General features: G+C 38.6%; 3 protein-coding genes across 9 annotated transcripts in view; 1 reads left to right on the top strand and 2 right to left on the bottom strand.

Moving 5' to 3' along the window:
- CMSS1 (cms1 ribosomal small subunit homolog) overlaps positions 1-16289 on the bottom strand; it is a 239064-nt gene that overhangs the window by 188895 nt on the left and 33880 nt on the right. The gene's annotated exons all lie outside the window — the stretch shown is intronic.
- The window catches only part of TOMM70 (translocase of outer mitochondrial membrane 70), a 287143-nt gene that overhangs the window by 167576 nt on the left and 103278 nt on the right, over positions 1-16289 (bottom strand). The window lies entirely within an intron of this gene.
- FILIP1L (filamin A interacting protein 1 like) overlaps positions 1-16289 on the top strand; it is an 81460-nt gene that overhangs the window by 33185 nt on the left and 31986 nt on the right. The window contains exon 1 of one of the 5 annotated variants that reach the window (XM_027462646.3): positions 12793-13519. The exons of 3 other annotated variants lie outside the window; for them this stretch is intronic. In XM_027462646.3, the coding sequence (XP_027318447.3) occupies positions 13359-13519 (161 nt within the window). In that variant the 5' untranslated portion in view covers positions 12793-13358. Of the gene's footprint in view, positions 1-12792; positions 13520-16289 lie in introns of those variants that run through there. One more of the 5 variants, XM_072044637.1, reaches the window with a different exon arrangement.

The raw sequence follows: 16289 nt of genomic DNA on the forward strand, positions 1-16289 counted from the left end.
AACCAGAAGTGCTGCACGCTCCCTACATATCGCATACGGTCTGTGGGGCTGCAGTGTGCCTACAATTGTGCACAGATGTGTGCACGGGCTAGCAATGCTCCTCTGCCTAAAGTTAGCAGGTTACCTCAGCACGTACTTCACACTGGAAACACTATTTTGGGTGATGCCGGTTTCCAGGAGTGCTCTGCTTTTCACTAAGCAGTAAATCTTAAGTTGCAATAAGACATAAACGTTCTTGCTAACTCAACATGGTAAAAAAGCCCAAACAACCTCAATATTAAAATATAGGAGGTTTTCAATTTTTCCTCTCTTAAAATGAAAATATTAACGAAGGCAGGGTTGTGTTTTTGCATCCAGATTTCCCCTCTATTCCTTGGCAAAGACGCTCTGAATCTCGCACATCACCTTCCAATCCCTCAGAGAGCTCTCTGGACAGGCATTATGAAGGACCTGTAAGATACGAGCTACATACAGAAAACCTGTATAAACGCAGCGTGCATTTTTGCCTTTAAATAAATCAGTCCCTCAGAAGTTAAGTGTACCAATTATGTGGCTAACATTAGGGCAACAAATTTTCCCTAGCCTTCCTATTGCCATATGCCTGTCATTTTTTTCCTACAGTTTCCACTCACTGTTTCAAACATATGTTGCCACTTATGTGCCAAGAAAGGAATCTCTGAATTACCCCCTTCATGTATGATGAAATGGCAGACTGAATGGAGCCAGAGAGAGCACCATTAGCAGTTATTCACACTTCTGTTTTCTCTTAACTTCCTCTTCTCCAAAGTTTATTCCTCCTATGCAAGGGGATGTGTAACTATAAAGCCATCCATGACTCATGCTACAAAATATATAGCTGTAGCCATGCACTGGAGAAGCAATTTTTTATTTTATTTTTTTTAAAAGGCCACCTTAAATAAACTTTTTCTCCTTTCAGTTTCCAGATGGAGGACTCTTTTGTGAATCGCTTACCCAAGCATCAACACTGGTGATCCAACATTCTTTTCCTGTAAACTCATTGCTCAGTTTACCAGTGGTTTGCAGCCTCTCTCCCTGGAACTCCTGCTTCCCCGGGGTCAGCCTAGGTGCACACTTCACAATTTCAGAGCAGTGGACCTCAAAAAACATACACATCAGAATCCTTGCTCTTGTTTTTCCCTTCAAAATAAAAAAGACCATGAATAGATCAAACCATGCACATAATTCTTCAAAGAGGAAAGCGAACCAGTAAAAGATGAATGGAGGGAAAACACAGCAGGCACAAACAACAAAAAAGCAAGTCAGCTCGATGACTTCAATTCCCACTACGCTAAGGAATCCATTCTCCTGAGGGTGGTTATTCTGGCACCCTGCAAACCTGGCTGAGCAGCCGCCCATGGGGCTACGTTATCTTAAGCACTCTTAAGCACTCTAGTAACTCAGTAAAAAAAAAAAAAAAAAAAAAAAAAAGCAATGCCCTAAAATGGATGCCAGCAGCTACCTTTCAACCTTGCTAATGCTAAAGAGGGGTAGCAGGAAGTTCGTCCATCAAGAAATATTCTCAAAAACAGGTTAAAAATAACCAAGCGTTTCCAGGAATCGCTCAATGACAAACACAGCACAAAAGACAGATTTCTTGGATAGTGTCCAGATAAGTTACACCTCCCCCCCCAGTCTCTCATGACATAAAAAATATTATTAAACTAAAATGATTTGTCTCCTATGTAAGGAGATGGACAGTTTTCAAAGAAAAAAAAAACAAAAAAAAACATTTAATGCTAGAAAATTACTGAAATTAAATTTCACGAGCAGAGGCTGAAGAATTACCTTTTGCCTCCATTTAAATTCTCAAGAACATAACAAAACAAGTAAAAATGCAAAAAAAAAGTTTGTTAATCACATCAAAAACCAACAACTAAAAAACCCCACATCCTTACAAAATTTAAGGTGTGTTGGTGCTAAGAATAGAAATGATGCAATACAGCTTGCTTTTACATAGCGTTTTGCCATTGAGAGAACTCCACCTGAAAACACTTGGTTAATTTTTCTTGCTTTTTAAACACAGTTTTTATCCTGGACTTTATGTTGGTAGCTTCCAAGATGTCCTGCAAAACTAACTGTAGGCCATGCAGAATAATGTTTTCATTAAGTCTCAGAGAAATTGAGAAGCAGACCCACAGTCAAAGGTTGTTCTTTGCTTCTTAATCATCCTCAGTGCTGTAAGTCATTGCCCTTACCAATATCAACCTCATTGTCTCTGGAAGTTAATAAGCTAATATTATATTGCTTGACAAACAAACATAACAGCTCAAAAACTGTCCAATTTCTGCTGATTCAGCAGTGAAAATTGAAGAAAACCACCACAACTTACTTCCATCACTATGATGGAAGAAAAAAAAGGGCTTCACAACACAAAGCGAAGTACCAAGATTAATATTTTGAAGCCTGCACTTTCAAAATCAGAATCTTGTTTCAACATTTTATGGGATCATTGACCATCTGGAATTGACCTGGACAAAGAACTGGGGGATTCTGTGAAGTGACCATATCAAATTTAGTTGTTTCTAAGGACACACCAGAACAGGCACATTAACAAAAAAGTTGCCAACAAGTTCCCACTCTCCAGCCCATATATCTCAAAAGGGAAGTCAACGCTGATGGATGATTCACACTGGTGCTTAATTCAGTCTGGGAACAGGGCAGGATGAAAAGGAGAAGCAAAATCCATAGCCTTAGATTCAGTCGGACTTCTCACTAAAAAACAGTGTGGTGTAAAAGGCACGCATACCCAAAGGCTGACTAGCAGTCTTAATTTCAAAGTTTGGTGCAATTATACCCTTAAGGCATGCAAAAAAGTATGTTAAGACAACACAGGAAAAATCACCTGTAAATCATCATAACCTAAAGCTCAGTCTTTTAAGTATTACTTTTTGTGATTTTTTTAATGCAGTTTCATTTCCCACAGAGCAGGGACTTACCATTTATTTTATTTAAGTTAAGGTTTATGGAGTCAAGCTTCGTTAAATTTAGACTGAGATCACACAAAATACCGGGACAATCGATAAAAGACCAAACTTCAGTATCACTTTCAGATACCTTGAGAACTATAAATTGTATGCTACCTTTCACAAAAAAAAGAAAACACAGATCAGTTCGAAACTGGGCTGATTAAACTTGCCAGACACATAACAGTAATTTTGTACATCTGGTCCTTAACAAGTGAATAGCTCTAAAAAGAGCTTAAATTAGCTTTGAAAGACAAATTTAATATTCCATAACCAAAAAGTATCTTTCCAGTATTTTTAAGTGGATCATTTTGCAATAAATTAAAACCACAGACTGAGTGGAAATTGGTCTGCCTCCTTTGAATTCATTAACAACAGGAATTACACTACATGAAATTCCAGCAAACTGGTCTATAAACAGATCTGTAAAACCTCTTCTGGCTCTTTCTCTTGTTTACAGAAAGAAGGTGAACCCTTAACCAATTTTAAAACCTTATTTTCTAAAGTTACACCCTTCCCAAGTGAATTCTATCTCCAGTCAATTATTTAAACTTCACAGTTGTTGGTAGGATGGTTAGGGAATGGTTAATTTTGCACGATTACATCTTCCATATGCAACTGCTATTCAACATCCCACCCGAAGGGCACAATCAACCAATAAAGACTTTGTTCTGATTATGTAATGCTTACAATTTGATCTCCCACTTGAGAGCTCTTCTGGATGTAAAGACGACTGTAACATAGTGACTTTGCAAATACGGTGATGTAATGCTACTCTGGAAGTGACCACATCGTAATGAAACATTTGAGCATGTCCAGTAGGAACCACACATTTCAAAAGCCAAGGTACATTTCAGTCAGAACCATTCAATGCCTAGAGAGCTGTTTCCCTTTCTGATTTCTCTGCCTCTTAAAGACTTTGATACCAAAACCAGAATTACAGTTTTCTCCAAAATTAGCCACAAAGAAAAACCTCTCTTCTTTTGAGGTTAACAGGTTCTTAAAAATGGAATAAAATTAACTCTCTTCCAACTTCTATTTATGAATAAGAATGCAACAAATAAATTTTCTAGGTAATTTTAAGAATGCACACACCCAAAAGGAAGTGGTCAAAAGAACGCATTAAGGATTTGTGCAATTTGTTTTTTAAGACAGAAGCTTTATCTGGAAATCTAACTTGTATCAACGTATCTATAACTTAAAGAGTTATGAAGGTGTTTTTACGCGTGATTTACATTCAGATGTTGTAAGTGAACACCCCCACAGTATATTCATTGTTCATAAGGTAGAAATAGCCAATGGATGTCCTAGGACTGTGCACATGCACACAATTTTAAAAGGACTGTGGCTTTATACGCATCAGCTTCATTTCACAACAATGAAGGAGCATTTTTTGAGCAAGAAAAAAGCTCACCAGAAGTAAAACATTTTAACATTTACTAGAAGAATCATACAATAAAAAGAAAAATTCTACTGTCACCTCAGTAAAATCCTTTCTGAACACAGATTTATGCCAAGTGAAACTTATACATTTGAGACTCTCTGGGGGCCACTTTGTGATTCTGGAGCTCTTCCCTTTTGCAATGACATTCCTGAAGGAACCCAGGTGTGATCATAAGCCTCCCTTCATTCCAGTACAAATGCTAAAAGCATCTCAAGCATTCCTTCCAGTCACGCCACTGGACATCAGCATCTTCACATATTCCTCCGCACACTTTCCAATAACCTACTCATTGATTTTCTTCAGCATAACACAAGCAACCCAAAATCCCACCTGACAAATGTTAGCTTCTTTTATGGCTTTTGGCTTCTGGATGCACTGAAAAAATCAGAGATGAGCACAGAACAGCACAAGAGGAGACCAGAAAAATCACATTGATATCTGGTGAAATAGTTGAAAAAAATTAACAGGATAGTAGGACCTACACGTTTCTCCTGCAGTTCTTTTTTTGTATTATAATATTAGATTGTAATACACTATCATGTTTCCAAAGGACCTACAAACATGATTTCCATCTTGCTTTTGTATTACTTATGATATTAACTATCCCTGAAACCTAGGAATTCACTACCAAAATTGGGTAGCTTTCCTGCTTTTGAGATATACCTAAAATACTCTCATTTCCCACAACACTGAAGCAAAAACAATGGTCAAAGATTGTTTAAACAATCCAAATTCTGTAACATCACTACGTGTGGAAAACATGCGGATATGGCATTTAAAGCTAAGACATCATAAACAGCCTTCAGTCATTTCTAAAGAGTAACTCACTGAAGAGATCAACAACCTCTGAAACTATTATCCATAAAAGCTCAGGAGTATCTACTAGTCTTCTGTGTATGTTTACACAGGCAAACTTTTCAGAGCAATTTCCAAAAGGTCAGGAGGGATTTCAGATTTCACTCCCACTCAGACTTTGCTCTGCCCAAGTAAAACCACCAGTACTGGTTTCAACAAGCCTCTGAGGTATGAGTATTTCTGCTGCACAGGTACCTATCCCATCAAAACTGCTCCAAGAACTCCAACCACCCGCCACCCTGACCACTGAGCAAACTATATATAGCAGCAGCTTTCAGGCATGACTTGCACTGATTTAGATATACATGGATAGCTACAAGCTAAGGCTCCACTTACATTCCCAAGCTCCAATGTCAAAGACGTTTTATAACTCCCAAATAAAGTATTTATTCTTGTCAAGCTCTGTATAACCTTATGTTACTCTGGACACACTTTCAGCTTCTAGCAAAATAATCCCTCCTATTTTGGTAGAGTTGGATCCATGTATTTTCATCTTTATTCAGCAGGAATATCAAAAGGACCGATTTTTTGCATGTGAGAATAGGTTTGCTCATCTACTATGGGGATTCTGAAATAAATAAGAACAGATGAATACAGTAAAAAAAAAAAAGCATCACAAGAACAAAAAAAAAATCAAGCATCACAAACACAGACATCTTAGAGTAGGAAAAGCCAACTTTAATGAGGTTTTATTAGGTCATCCACAACTGGGCCTTGTTTAACCAATACAACATAACTTAGGAATTCAGAAAATATACATTCTTTTGCAACTTCTAATTCTAGGCCTCAGTTTATCACATGCAGAATCCAGACATGTCTGTAGGTATTGCTTTGAAAGTTAAAGGAACTGATAAATGTCATCAATTCCTACAAGAAGGTTGCAAGCGGTGTCATAAGAACCATATTACAGTAACTAGAATTGGTATCTTCCTTCTGCCCTTGCTATTGGCTAGAGTTATGGATATAGATTTGCCTATACACATATATATATTTATTTGGGGAAAAACAAACAAACAAAACTGAAGAGTAACAAGTTTACCATGCTTAAAAAACTTTGTATTCATAGGATCGCCTACCAGTACTAAGGTTCCTGGTGTTCCATTATACCATCCTTGCTAGGAAAAACAAGCTATTTTAAACTGATATGGAAGAGAGAAACTTGAAATTATACATCCATTTAAGAAGTTATCTTGTTTCATTTTTTCTTGAGTAACATCACATTGTTTATAAGTCATTAACAATTGTTGAATGTACCATTAGATCTGGTAGCGAAAGGAGCCACTTCAGGTTTCTTTTAAATGAAATTGCAACACCACCTGAAAGCAAGCAATATGTCTCCACATTTAATCAATCCTACAAGGCACATCATGATCACAAACACAGCATACACACAAATTTTTATGAACTGCAACTGCGATTCAGTTAATGAGTGTTAATCTTTGCATTATGAGCTTCTGAGACTGGCTACAGCAAATAGAAGCCAAAATCAATGTCCTATCAGAATGCTTTCAATTAAGCTATCAAGGGGAAACAACATAAAAAGGAACAAAATAGAAACTTCACCCTTACACACAACTAAAAAAAAAAAAAGATAATTGTAAAAAACAGATTAAAAATAAGCTAACCAACAATGAAAAAAATAAGCGAACGGAACACTGAAAAGTTTGCAGGAAAGTCTGTTTAAAGTGCACGAGATTTTAGGGAATAAAAATGATTTTTTGTCTTTGCTTCAGGTGCTAGGAAAAGAATTTCCTTAAGTCACTTCATTGTGCTCTTGTATGATATTCAAGCATGAAGCAATCTGGGGGTTATTCAAGCATTTACTTCATCTCCTGAAAGACTTTCTTAGTAATAGCCCATCCTGCTGACATAACATCCAGAGACATGAGATCAATAAAAATGTTCCCAGATAAAGACACAAGTTTAACATTGCTGAGTCTAAGGTAATAGTTCTTAATGCTGACATGTCTCATGCAGGCTGCCATAAAAAGCCAAATTAATACCCTTTTGTATTTATTCCCCTTCTTCACTCAAGGGTTTTGTGAAATTTTTGTTGCAGACTCAGGAGCTATGGAGTGTCTGAGTCTGCTAAATACATTTCCCCAAGCCCAAGAGACTCCTTGAACGGTACCTGCTGTGGGCAATCCTAACACAAAGAACTACACGGGACTACGCACTAGGAGATCAAGAAATTCTGTAAATACTTTTCCAGACTAGAGAATTGAACCACACAACGCAGTCACATTTCTAAACTATTAATCTATCAGATAGCTCAGCAATTCTGAATCCCAAAGGGATCAAAGGTTTTCAAGTTATATTATATCCCGAGGAATCCACAATCTAGAATGGCCTATATGGGATACATTTACCTCTGTGTTATTTCAGTACAGATTCCTTGAACAGGTATCAAAATCACCAATAACTTAAAATCCCATGCTTTAAACAGGAACTAGTGTACGACTTCTGAAATTGCAGAGAATAAGGAAAACATCTTAAAATGTATTTTTAGCACGAATTATAAAAAAAGAAAAATCTATCAAAGCAGAAAAATGCCTCTTATGTAATTTCATAACATAAATGGCAGCATCTAGAGACCCAATAAAGGGCCTGTGAGCCCAACAGCATGTCTATTTTACTCAGCTAGCACAGGCAGCCCAACAAAAACCATTTTCTTTCCCTGCAAAGTTTGCTTTCCTCAGCATCCAATAGCCACCTTTTGACTACCTTACTATTTTTGAGATAAGCTTTCTGTATCATCTACTTTTCCACTAGGTCAATCTGTAAGAGGCAAGAGAAGCCTGATCAAGAGAATTACAACAATGAAATGAAAGAAAATAGATTTCGATCCCCAATTCTCTCTACTTTGTAAACACTAAAAATAGAAAAAAAACGACAAACTTGTAACTCTGATATGTACACTATAGATGGTTCCTAAGCTGCATTCGAGTCCACATTCATCTAGGTGCGTCCCTCAAAAGCTCGTGCTTTCTCTTTTCTGAGACCAGAGCCTCAGGTGACTGCTGTAGATGTTGCAATCCGTAAGAATCCTGAATCCCTTCACTCACATCCCATCCCTGCTGGGCTTTGCAGTACAAGGTACTGCTGGATCAGCATCACCCAGTAACAAATGAAAAAACAATTGACAGGAAGGGAAAAAAGCAGAAGAGAGGAGACATTCAGTGATATGGAGAAGTAAAGGGACTTGTAATACCTTGATCTACTTCTTTGCTTTGAATGGAGCATCCTCCACTGACACCATGTTCAGGTCACATCTATGGAAAGAGCTGAGTCAACTTCACTCAAACCTGTGTGTTTATTATTCAAACAAGAACTAAACTGCTCTGTAAGGTTTGATCAGTTTGAACACAGTGACCGAATTCAGAGATTCATGCAGAGCTTGATTTGAAGCTTAACACTTCTCAGTCACCATTTCCCTGAAGTCCTACAAGAAGAATCTTGCTTTGACTGCATTTCAAAGGAGATGGAGGAAGAAAAGTAGGCAACTAGTATATAGACTTATTATATTTATTTTTTTTGTTGAGGTCCAATGTCTCAAGAAAGACATAATATGAGCATACTTTAAATGTGGAATTTTGCTCCCTCCAAGGTACATCAGCACAATAGTCTTCACATGGTTGCAACTCACTTGAGCTACTGCACTAATATTGAAATGGCTGTCATGCTTCCAGAAATAGTCCAACTATTTGCAGACAAAAAAAACATCAGTGCAGAACAACACTTACAAAACAAACCTCCAGGCCCAAGCTGCTTGGTAAAATACACTATTGTGCAGAGTTTTCATAGACTATGAACTGTTATCTCAATTCTTTACGTAGAATGGATTACTTGGCTATATATGGTTTATATGACAAGGCACAGAAATTAAACTCTATTAATGTTTGTTCATGACAAGCTCTGCTCCGCACTAGATGTCTTTTTTAATAAAAAAATTATCCTGGTCCCATATACAACAAGAGGTCATCTCACAAGCAAATACAGAACGTTTGCCAGTCCCTCTTAGGAGAGAGGTCATTAGCAGTCATATGAAGAGATGCAGTCATCAACTTCTGAAGGCGGCGCCCAACAAAAAGGGATCTAATTATCCCTAATATTTGGCTAGGAATTTTGTTTGTGTCTGCCAAAATAGGGAGAATAATGGAATCTGCAAACAATAGGGGAGTTTGGGAAAATATTTCTTCCTGCTGCCAAAAAAAATTAAAAACACACAGTAATGAAGATATGAATCTCTTTCCGTCCATGGTCCATAGTAAAGACACATGAATCTGAAGAATGTTATCTTTAGAACTTTCCCCTGCTTCTCCCCCTTGCCTTCCACATGCTATTTATCAGTTGTCTGTGCATTGCAGACTGTCATTTAGCTATAATGGCCTTCATATTTCTCTCCACAATATTCAGAAATTCATCTGTGCTTTATGAGACAAAACATGAAAACAACTTTTATTGATGAAATCTAAGAGACTGTCAACCACAATGCCAGGGAAATTAATAAAGACAGATTGGACAAAAAATTTAAAACGATGCTAACAATCCATGAAATAATTCAAGAAGTGAGCCTTCTTACACTGACTTAACAGCAAAACTCCCACAGACTTCAGAGACAAGGCTGAGTATACACTGGAGAAAAATCCTTGAAATTACGAATTATTAGAACCATTAAACATCAGATACCATTAATACAAGCCATTAAGATTCAGCTTGTCAATACCACGTGCTTTTCAGTTCTCCAAGTTCTCACTTGCAAAGCTTAAGCAGAACCCCATCCAAAAAAGCAAATAGTTTTAAGTAATGCAAAATCCTAACAGAAGCTCTGACAGTATTTGTACTTTGATAGATGTCTATTTTGGGAATATGAAAGTAACCTAAAGATTTTGATCCCACGGATAATTTCAAAGGCTGAGATTCAGCAATATCTACATGAAGGAAACGTGACTAAGAGCCTGAATCAGCCAAAAATTAAAATCAGGCTTATGCTGAAGTCCTTTTTTTTTTTTTTTTTTTCAAACAAAATACACAGGACTATGTTTAAGTGCTTTGTTGAACTCAGGCCCAAGTTCTAATTTCCTTTATTTATCTTAGATACAAAATGGCTAAAGGAAGGGGTCAAATGCTGCAATAGATAGGTTATGGGTTTAAGGATAGTGGAACGGCTGCTACGGACTTCTATGGGAAGAAAAAGGAAAGAGAAGTAGTTTAACGATGGAAGCAATGGGAGGAATTCAGATAGTTTAAGATAAGGTCTACGCAACAACTTCAAAGTCATTTAGCTTATTTTCCCCATCTTTTCCCTGCCTGCTAATCTTCCATCTTTCCAGCTTCTGTTTTTTCAAGTTAAATCCTAAGAGATCATGTGCACAAATAACAAAATAAAATAACACTCGGACAGACAGAGACTAGAACAAAGCTATTGCAGTCAGGCTGCAGGGAGCAGCCCCACATTGTCAGGGGATGCACCAAATAAGGTTTTCATTTTGTCTTTACTTTTTACAGATTCATTTTCTTTTGCTGTCACAGTACTTACACTGATTTTGAGCAAATCCTCCTAGTAACTAAGGAAACTGAGATGGTTTTCAGGAAGCAATGCAAAGCGAGACAGACATACCTGCCTGTCCAAAGGCATCTTTTCCCTCCAGTGAACCTCACCAGGGCTAGGACTCTACCTAGTGATACTGGAAGACACTGAATAAAAAACAACCAGTGAAAAAAAGTTTCTCAGCCTCTGTCACAAATAAGCTTTTCATGTTAGCAATCTGGAATTTTAAATCATATAGTTTCATAATAGTGCATGAAATAGTACTGTACTGTGTCCTTTATCAAGTTGTGACAACACAAGAGAAGGAAGTCAGGTCATTACACACTCAGCTGATGCTCTTTGATAAAGCGGTTTTGCAGAAGGTCACAGATGTGCACTTCTATACCACAGAGGAGAATTAATTAAGAAACTACAAGTTCATACTTTGGCTATCCCCAGATGTAAACACAGACAGGAGGATTTGCATTCCCTATTCCCTGCTCTAGCCTGCCCCCAGACTGTCAATAAACTTATCACCGGCACTATCGGAGCTGTGTTCCTAGCAACTCCAAAACAGAACTGAAATATAAGGATGCATTTTGTTTACCAGCTTCTGGGAAGCCTTCCTTCTTCAAAGCTGTGCATAGGCTACAACAGCTCTTTCATGTGGCGCGGCAAAAATGCAGGCAATTTTCACGTAGATAGACTGAAGAGATAGGGAATGTGCGGGTGAAGGGAAAAACGCAGGAAAAAAAATAAAAAGGAAGGAAAGAAAAAAAGAACTAAGTAAAAAAGACTGTAATTTTCACTCTAGTCATTTTTATAGGTATACACAGACACGCGCAGGTTTAAAAGCATGCATACATATTTAACTCCTAGCTACCTTTTACAGATCTCTGTTACACATGGTAGACTCCTACTTACGTGACTCCCCTGCAGCTTTAACAGGGCACACCATTTCCCACAGCCTGTTCTGAACCAGGACCTGCACCTGCAGCTGTCCTACTCTTTCAAGTAACTGCAGAGTCCCAACAGAAAAGATGAGTCTGTACCTGCATACAAAATCAACTTCATCTTGAAATATTTTATTTGAATATGCCAATGGACAGATCAGGATAAGACATTACATTATCTCTGCAACCAATTCATAGGGGTCAATATACGGGTATCTGTCCTTTAAAGAGATTTTGAAGATTTCTGATCAAGCACACAAACCCAAACTCTCTCAAAGACGTGCAAGGGGACAGCAGGATCATCCACACATACATGTAACACACTTCTGAATAAGCCCTGGCTCAGGTGCAGTGCAAAGGGCTGGCTGAAAAATTCCACCTGAAAAATAAGTATCTTTTTAAGACTGCACTCAGGGTAAATATGTGCAAGGTAGCTAAGAGATGTCTTTCTTTTTAATGAAATGCAAACATTTTAATCACCATTTGACTTCAAACACATGGACAACACCCCCAAATAAGTGAATTTCATTATGTTAGTGTTGTGTTCCTGTATATATTAAAGCATCCTAAAAGCTGGCAGTAGAACAGCATAAGCTATGCTAGAGTTTATCTGAAGACTAAAACTCAAACGCTGCAAATAAATGAATTGTGGATACATCTAATTTGAACAAAGCTGCACAAAATAGCGTGGAAAACCCTTTTCCATGGTCTAATTTACTCGTCATCACAAGAGGAGCTTATTTCATTAACTTAGTGGAATTTCAGCAACAAGTTTTATGCCTGTTTCAGGTATTTCTTCCTTGCGTTCGCAGTTGTATTCAGAGTGTACGCTGAAGGACAGGGAATGCAACAGATACATTTTAAGCTCTTCAACCTAAATCCTTCTTTTTGGCCTCCTGCCTCTTCCCTAAATATTAAAACAAACGACTCATTTCTTTAAGACCTCCTTGCTAAAAATAGTTGGCTGGGCTGCTTAATTGTGTTAGCTGAAACACAAACAGATGAAAAGGAAAGGGTTTTGCAGGGAAAACATTGAAGAGAAAAAAAAATTTAGATTTCATCTGGCCTTCCCATCATCACTCGGAGAATTGTTTTGTAGTTACATCATCAGGAAATAAAATACTATCCTCTGCGGACCCCGACTCTTTACAGAAGGAGGAAAAAAAAAAAGAAGGCTTGAAGTTCGTATCGCCCTCTGAGGAGCTCGGCTAAATTCACTTTTTTTGTCAGGTTAAAAAGCAAGCAAGCAAAAAGACATAAAAAGGAACCCCCCCGAGGCCGGCTTATTAAAGAAGATGACCTTGAAGACATTTTCTTAGCTCAAACTCCAGGCTGAGCTCAAGAGATTGCAGCTCATCAGCTAACAACTCCTGCCGCCTTCATTACGGACACTATAGCAAGGAGCTGTGGCAGCCCGGACCTTGGGCACATTCTTCCACGGGCCGGTAGGCAGCCGCGAGGCTTTCGCACCGTCCGGAGCGTCAGCTGGAGCCAGGAGGTATTAATAAGCTTCTCCCAGCGCTGGCCATCACCGAAACGCCGCAACCAGGCAGCGAAAGGCTCAGCTCCTTATATGGCGAGGTAATGACGTAATGCTCCATAGGCTTGGGGCTCGCCCGGCGCCCATCTCCCATTGTTCCTTCGCTGGGACCGCTGCCGTGTCCGTCCGTGGGACCCGCTGCTGTTCCTGGGACCGCTGCCGCCCGTGGGACCCGCTGCGGCGCGCAGCCCCCCGCCAGCCCCGGAGCTGCAGGTAAGAGCGGGAGGGCAGGAGAGCGCTGCTGCCAGCCTTCTCTATCCTACCGGGACGCTTCTGGCGGAAAGGTCGCTTTCGGAAAAAGAGGGGGAAAAAAAAAAATAAATATTGAAAGGGGTGAGGAGCGGAGAGCGGTGGCAACGGCACCAGGAGGTCTGGAAGATGCCCAGGCACTCGGAAGCGGGATGAGCAGCTCGAGCGCTAAAAGCTGCGCTTTAAACAATTCCTGCGGAGCCAACAGAGGAGGAATGAATTTAAGGCTGAGGAAGGAGGTAGTTGTGAATTACACACACTTTCCAAATTGTTGGATAAAATCATGACTGCATCTGAAGCTGTGGAAGGAGTCCAACTGCATTGTAATATATTAGGTAGGGCTACTGCTGCATTTATATGCATATGCTATATATTAGGATACATGTGCGAGCACATGTCTCTAAGCACTTATGCTACTTTTGAACAACTTTTACTGCAGCTCACAGAGCGATGTATAAATCGCCACAGACGTTATTTTGCAGTAAGATTTTGCCATGTCCGAAACAAACAACTGTAACTAGAGTTTAATTACTAACAAACTTTGCAACTCCTACACGCTGCTTCCCTCTTCTGTGTCTTGTGTGCAAGTGTCAAGTCGCGAGAGGACAGAGCTGTCAGATTTTCAGGAAAAAACCTGAAACACTGCTCACCAGACAGACAGAGGCTTTACAAACCAGAAAGCTTGCTGCTCTCTCTGAGGCTGGCTCTGCCAGGTGTTGCAGTTAGCAGCTCCAGAAACTGAGACGGAGAAGCAGCTCCGGTGAGGCACTGAGCACCTTGAAAGAGCAGACTTCAGCGTGTTTACAGCTCACATCTGCCTAGCACACAAAATTACACTGTCCTCTCCCTGGATTAAGGACCAAGCCCTGTCAAATCGCTGTTTATAGGAGCAAGTGCCATTAAGTCAATTGTACTGTCCTACTTGCAAACTCAGGCTACTAAGCATTGCTCTCCTGAGTCTTATGTGCACTTTAAATGTTGCACAAGTTCGACTGCTTAACCCCTTTAAGCTCAGACAAACTCTTCTCAAAAGGAAAATCAGACTTTGTTGTATTTTTTCCATTTTCCTTAATATGAAATTAAATAGGCATTCAGCATTAGTACAGATAGCAGAAAGGTGTAGGCATTCAGTGTTCATACAGACAGCAGAAAGGTGGTTATTTTTTTCTCTTTCATCCAATGTTTTAAATCCTGCAAAATCCTTGCTCATGTATGTATTTAGAAAAAATTTAAGCTGATACAATCCTATCTTTTCCAACCTTCACGATTCTATTTGTTTTGCTGTATTGTCCAACATACAAGGAGTTAGAGACTAAGAATCAAAATACCATGTGAACACTTGGTGAAATTTTTCAATTCTTAAAAAAATTCAGTGGTCATTTTCCCCATGGCTCTAAAATCTTAAACATATACAAACATTTCATTTCAAAGATAACTCAGATATTTGTGTATTAATCACCTTGGCATTTAAATAAAGGTCAAATCCACACTTCCAAGATAATCTTCCTTGTAATAAGCGAAGTCTACACCTCTGTTGATACCTTTAATCTACCTGGCTATAGAATCACAAGGGCACTGTGTAGCACATATAGAACAAAAAGAATCTCAGAAACCAGAACAAATGGAAGTTTGTATTAGAAAACCAATACCCTGGATCAGTATCCTAAACCCTTACAATGTCTTCTGCTTGCTGTTCTGCTGTATGTACATCTCTTGCAACCTACATCTCATCCCAGATAAATGATTTAGTTTCCTATACATCCTATTTCCACTGGATTTAGTAATTAGTAAACGCATCGGCAAGTTATAAAGTAACAGCATTAACTACATTGTGAAAAGATATGTTGCAAATCAAAATTAAGAAATAGACCTTCAAATGTGTCTGAGGAGGAGCGATAAGCAGAAGTCAAAGGACTACAATATGATGAACAAGGAATATTTGCAGAAATATTACACGTGCAATAAACTTATGTCATAAAAGCAGTGAGCAGAAATAGAAAAAAGACTACCCATAGCTAAGATACTATTTCAGCTCTTCTAAATCCAGCACAGGAGGGCAACATGTACCATTATTTATTGCTTTAGAAATATCCAAACTACCATCTGTACTGTGAATACTGCTAGTCTAATACAAATCATGATATCTATCAATAAACAGAAGAAATCTATTTCCCATAGGCTGTTTTCCAGAAAGACAGACTTCCTTCTAAAGGGAAGAGTTTCTCCACTTAATACCTACAGGACCAATTTTGCTCTCGTTTCTACTGGTTAAAGTCCAAAATAATTACTCAGGTATCACGATTAACATTTCTTGCAGTTGTTTTTATTTCCCCACGGTATTATGTACCTTTGTTTTGTCACAGATTTCTTTGTATGTATCGAGACTACCGAATTTTAAGCAATCAAAATGTTAGCTTGTATCACTTAACAGTAAAGAAGACAGTAAAGGAAAAGAATTGGCATGTAATTAAGTCTTGAGCACCTGCATTCCTTCACTTCAGTTTCTCCTTACTTACAACATACAATGTAAAGAGAAAGCACTTTAAGAACAAGCACATCCTCCAGAAATGAAAGTCAGCTTCCTATCAGACTGCATTGGCCCTTTGTTCCTTCCCCGTCACTTCCCTTCCTTCCACTGACCACTATCACGTAACTGCTGACAGCAAAGTTTTTAGATTGATCTAAAAGATCAACAGGTATCACTTGCACTTTTTTTATTTTCCCCATTAGTACT

This window comes from Anas platyrhynchos, chromosome 1 (genome assembly GCF_047663525.1).
Source record: "Anas platyrhynchos isolate ZD024472 breed Pekin duck chromosome 1, IASCAAS_PekinDuck_T2T, whole genome shotgun sequence".
Taxonomy (NCBI): Eukaryota; Metazoa; Chordata; class Aves; order Anseriformes; family Anatidae; genus Anas; species Anas platyrhynchos.